This window comes from Amblyomma maculatum, chromosome 2 (genome assembly GCF_055883805.1).
Source record: "Amblyomma maculatum isolate TAMU_Amacu chromosome 2, ASM5588380v1, whole genome shotgun sequence".
Taxonomy (NCBI): domain Eukaryota; kingdom Metazoa; phylum Arthropoda; class Arachnida; order Ixodida; family Ixodidae; genus Amblyomma; species Amblyomma maculatum.
Window position 1 is genome coordinate 129,785,801 of NC_139345.1, and position 5,840 is coordinate 129,791,640.

A 5,840-nucleotide genomic window follows, 5' to 3' on the forward strand; every position below is an offset into this window, starting at 1 on the left:
TTAGCAACGTGCGATTAAATATTTTACGCAGTGCTGAGAAGCCCTGTACACTAGCGTTCCCTTGCACGTACAGCACTTGCGCTTACACGGAAGATATACATCTACTTCAAAGAAGTACATACTCTCCGAGAAGAAGTGATCCATTTTTCGGCTTCCTAAGATGTGGTAGCTTACATCGTCACCGCATGTTTTTCGTTTTTTTCGTTGCTCCCCACTGACTCGTGCAGGCCATATTTGAAGCGATCGTATACCTATCGCGGTAGCGCATCAATAAACTGACTTGCAATTACTCTTGCAAGGTGTTACTATCTCTGCTCCAGATCTGGCAACGCGACGAAGTGTTCCACCAGTGAAGTAGGTCTGCGACCACCGACGCCTCTTTAAAGGAGTCGCTGTACAGCTTCCGGCAGAGTTCACAGTAGGTATAGTAAGTCCGTGGCTTCACTCGGTATTTGTCTTTCCATTCGAAGTAGCTGCTGTAGAGGCTGAAGTTAATGGCTACTTTCTCAAGGTATAGCGCTAAGTCCTTCGGAGACCTGAAGCTCAAAGCATCGATGAAGGAACCAGGCGGCGCCATACGGCTGTAGTTGGCCCCACCAAACACCACGGGGATGATGTCGTAGGTGAGTACCCTGAACAGCTTCTCTGTGACGTAATCCTTGCAGATGCAGTTCTCGAAGGACAAGTAGAAGTAGTAGTTTTGGGCAAAATAACGATAGCAGGCGGCCTTCCTTTCGCGAGAGCACTGCTTGGCGCCACATTTGCCGTACACGTCAACATAAATGTGTTTGCGCAGCTCGTGTACGAAGTGCTCGCGCTTTCCCGATGATTCACATTTGCTGACTGCCCAGACACCAATCTTTGACTTCCTTTTCCAGATTCGCTTCATGGCTCGCTTATAGGTGTCCTGAAAGTCCGTTTGCTTTATTATGACCTCTCCGTAGGTGTCCACGACGTCAGAATCAAGCCTGTGGATGAGTTGACCAAACAGGAAAGCATATCATTAAAATGAATATAGATTGTTTGTAATTACTACCTTCAGTCGCATAGTCAATCCCTAGCACCTATGTAGTTTTTACAAAGTTACATATCACACGCCACGAAAAAAAAGCCTAATATGAAGTCGCACACCTTTTGTAAAACAGGTCCGAGCCCAGGAGTTTGCTTCTGCTGCATTCATGTAAGTCCGACCCGTTACAGGTTACAGGGCCGAGAATCCCTTTATCTTGCCGAGATTAAGCTCTCACAAGCACTCACAAGGCATGAATTACAACCAACGCAGTGTGGCTGGGAAGTAAACTTCCCGAACTCCAACTGTTTCCCACAGGGCGTACAGCTCAGCACGAATAACATTCGAAACTGTGCACTAAGAATACCTATATAGCTCTTCACATCTTTGTTTACATATAGCAGCTACGTTAATCATAAAGACAAACAGTGAAAAGTTGCGTGATTTCATTGTGCATGCGCAGGTTCGCGCAGCTTGCAGCGAAAATATTCAGAGGAGAACAGACAAGCCCTCCTTTTTGACGGATATTAAGAAATTCGATCTAAACACATATATTTAAATTGGTGCTCTTTCTTCAAATCAGTACGTAGCTGTTCTCAAATAAGAGGTGATGTGTTATTTGCAAGTACAGCCTCTTTGGGCTCCTCAACTAGTGTTTGTACATTTACATCATTGTTTCAACGTGACCCCTAGGTCATTTTTCAACCAACCTGTGCCGTAGATTTATTATCGATTTGTTTATGATTTTCTTCATTATCTGATTTCGTGTAAGCTAACTGATTCTCCAGCACGCTGGGAACATTATTCAGCATGTAGTGTAGCGACATCGCTACCATTTATTGAAAACATCTCGAGAGCTGTGTAGTGACTTCATTTTCACGACCCAGGCCAAAGAGGTGAGTGACTGCTTGTGCAATGTTGTAGAGTAGCATAGCTATAGGTGAAAGGAATATAAAGAGGGGGGGGGGGGGGGGGCGCGGAGAGAGATCCAGTTTTTATGGTCGATGTCAACGTCCACTAAGCACAAATTGTTGACTTCCTTCGTTTATAAACCAGTGCATTTGTTCGCCGCTGGACTGCTCATTGCATGAGCTGCACTACGAAGGCTACTCAGTGGCATCTGCCAATAAATATAACAAGAGAAAACGGGAGCCAGAGAAACCAATCCCGGCCGGGGGCCGTCGTGAAAAGGGTTTTGCTCTCCTGGTCACCTGACTGTGTAAGCCCGCATGCAGTCAAGCATGAAAATGCATTACACCGTCCCATCACACACTTTCTATCAACAACTAAACAATTCTGCATAGTAAGTTTGTTTTCTTTGCCCTTACGAGTACGACAGTCTTCGCCTTTACTTTTTAACGAAATGTTAGCAAACGATCTTCTCGGTCCGCTTACGTAAAATAAGCTGTCACAAAACAGCTTTATAGCGTAGCATTTCAAATTTTAAAATTGTGCGGGCTTTATTTTTCATGCACTTATCAATTTTGTCGACGCCGTGCTATCTCTAGACGGCGTGGTCAAAACCATGGCGCCGCTGTGAAATTATCTGACAAACAGAAGCGACAATTTAAAAAACTTATGGTGCTTCTCCGCCACAAACATTGCTATTGAGAGTTCGGTGAAATATTTGCTCGCCTCTGTAAGTAGGAAATGTCTCTTTGTGTATTAACAAACTATTTCTTGCAACGACACAAAAAACTCCTCTCTGAAACCTTTCTGCTCATTTGTTTATTGCGTTTAACGTTCCGTTCAATGAGGCTCTGAGGGACGCCCTGGTGAAGGGCTCTAGAACTTCAGACCACCTTGGGTTTATTAACATATGAAATTACATCACACCGGTCACAGGGGCCCTGCATTTCACCTCAATTTAAAAGCAGTTGCTAGGCTGCCAAGCTCCCTAACCGCTGATCTATCGCGGCGACTAGTAAAATATTTTTATTTTAAAGTTCGTTTGGTCGCGTCTGCTTTCCTGTGTTACTATTCACTTAGGACAATCCAAGGTATATGCACCATTCCTACCTACATGATCGTATCGCCGCTTTAATGTCTGTGTGATGGTCTTCGGTGTGAGAGACAGCAAAGAGTGGCCGAGTGTACATCATTCACGTGAAACGCAGCATTACAGTAGGTCATACTTCATCTACACCGATGTTCGTGCAGAAGCACTACAATCAAAGTCAATAAAAGAGCACGTACATATGTCCCATTACGTAGACACTGGCCTGAATTCAACGAACATGAACCTAGTTTACAGATTGGAAGCTCTATTAAGCATTGTCAAGCACGATTTGCAGTGGTTTCACTTCTTCATGACGTTCTGCGAACATCACGGAAACGCATCCGAAGTGCTCGCTTGCGCTCGCGACTCCTCCATGGGGTTCTACGAACCTCAACGACAGCACAGCCGGTTCCAGACGAAACAAATGTGTCGAGAGCGTTTTGAACGGGAGGTCTAAGGAGATGAGCAAGACGGCCAGTGGTGACGACGAAGCGAAATCTATAGGCAAGGAACTGAAAGGTTGTGTGGTATTGCATCAGGCAATGTTGTATATATGTGGAGATATATACTGGTAGGAATAACGTTTGTCAGGCGTGTGAAGGAGCAGCACCAGCAGCAGCTGCGGGTTTTTGAAGAAAAAGCGAAGCAGTAGCAGAAAAAGAAGCGGGCAATGCTGGCTTCTCGCACTGCGACTAAAGTCAAATGATCATACCCCCTTAATTTTTTTTACATATTCCATTATGCCCTGAGGCAATAAATAACGTTATTAAAAAGCAATGATCATACCCGATGATCTTTCCGAACATGGCGTAGTGGAGCTTCCGCTCCAAAGTATGTTGGAATTACTGGCTTGCCTGTTGTCACTGCTTAGCTTCCGGTAAAATATGGCACGAAGGTGTCCTAAAAGGCGAATCTAGAGCATCTTTGATTTCTCCCAATAGCGCTTCAGATTACATTTCCACCGCACTTGTTTACGTTCAAATGGCCTTTCTTCTGTGTGTCTGCATTCCTTACTGAGCTCCTTACTGTTCTGTGTAATGCCCATGGTAAAGCAGAAAAAACCTTCAGTACTCATAATCCTCAATACGAGGGTGTGACAAGAGTGAGTAGGATTATTTTCTATTACGGCCGAGACATGCGCGGCAGACCAACTGAAAGTTGCAATGGAGGATCTTAAAACTATCCTTACCACCAACTAATCTCTCCTCCTTTCCTTCACCTAATTTATCTTGTTCTTTGGTAATTTAGTTTGCAGTAAAAACAATTATCGACCTGTGTCAAAACTACGACAAAATATTCTGCAGTTCTGAAACGCCAAAATTATTAATATTACTGTATAAAATTCCTGCAGTTCTCAACTACTTTTTTCTAGCCTGCAGTTATGTAATACCTTCTTGTTCTAACCGCAAAAAAAAATGCGACTTTTAAAACCGGTTCATTCTCAAAACCCCTGAGAAACGTTTTTGTGACGAAAGAAAAATTTCTGTAGATTTTTTCGATGGGTTACCTTGAAGGAATTTATGTAGATGGGCAAACGCGTTTTGGGTGTCTGGATCGGGATGTGTCGTTCTCGTCTTCAAGCTACCAACTCACCTGTAGGTGAAGGTCCAATTCATTGTTTGCTTCAGACCTTTGAAATTGTCGACAGGAGTGTGCCAAGGAGGCTCGAAGGACCAGAATACCCATTTCTGGAACGGAGCCCGTTGTTTTGGCATGAGGCTCGGGTCGAGGTCGTGACCATAGAAAACCACTGCGTCGGCGATATTCAACGTACTACGATCGTTCGTGATGTAACAACGATCAGGGCAACCTTTGTTCTCCAGGTCTGGATCTCCCTTCTCTAAATCAGAAAACCAGTGGCCGTAATGTTTAGTCCAGAAGAGGATCCTCGGCAGATCAGGCTGCCCATCACGCCTTGTGCGGTGGAAGAATGGGATCCATGAACTGCGGCCTACTGCATTGCCTGAGGAGAGAAAGTTACTGATTCACCGTACTTGCTAAGCCAAAAAAATAATCATTTTTGGTAGCTGAAGCTTCATTGACACATGCACGCCAACTGTAACCTATCGCAGCAATCGGAAAGTGAAAGTAAACTAACATACTGAACGATTTTGTGCATTCCCTATGGTATGTCGTCTACTAATAATGAATAAAGAAGAAAAATAATATATTAATGCCATAAATGCTCTTTAATCAACAGCATCTCCTAAAAATAGCAGTAAGAAATGTCTTGAATTCTGGTAAATACTGCACCATTCAGCCTTACTGTATTGCGGCCAGATATTCTATTATCCGTTATTTTTGTATTCAACTAATTGGTCGAAATCTATTGTGTGAATAAGTGTCCCTAAAACTTTATTTTACTTAAAAGCGGGCTCAATAGCTGCAACGCGTAGATACCTCATATAGGCTGTAACTTAACAAGATATTCTCTATTCTTAAAAGCACGCCATCTACATAACCTCTCAGACCAAAACATTTATTTTGTCGTTTAACGATTTGGTTTCTCAACCAAAGAAAAAAAGAAAATCCGGATCACCTAGCACGTACGCACCTGTGATGGACGTCTTGAGCATGCCAGCGCTGTCCGTGTCATTGTGCTTTGTGTGGCCTCTGGTGAAATATATCACCACTGGCGCTAGCTCTGTATAGTTCCTCGCGTCGTAAAGCAAGAGCATGACACAAGCTACCAGTGCCAGTGCCATAAATGCGGCAGCCAAAATTCTTGGCCACAGCATCGTTCCTCCGAATCATTGGCTGCATACGATCAGACTTGCTGAAAAAAAAAACAGAACTAATCACATGAGCTCCTCCACTATTGTTACGGTCACA

The 5,840-nt window shown here is 43.8% G+C and overlaps 1 protein-coding gene across 1 annotated transcript; it reads right to left on the reverse strand.

Annotated features, from left to right (window-relative positions):
• Positions 1–286: 286 nt before the first annotated feature.
• On the reverse strand, positions 287–5,584 carry LOC146199863 (alpha-(1,3)-fucosyltransferase C-like). Its single transcript, XM_084592210.1, has 3 exons — positions 5,563–5,584; positions 4,602–4,971; positions 287–968 (listed from the first exon to the last, which is right to left on the reverse strand). Exons 1-3 carry the CDS (start codon positions 5,582–5,584, stop codon positions 287–289), a joined length of 1,074 nt encoding a protein of 357 aa, XP_084448336.1.
• Positions 5,585–5,840: the final 256 nt, after the last annotated feature.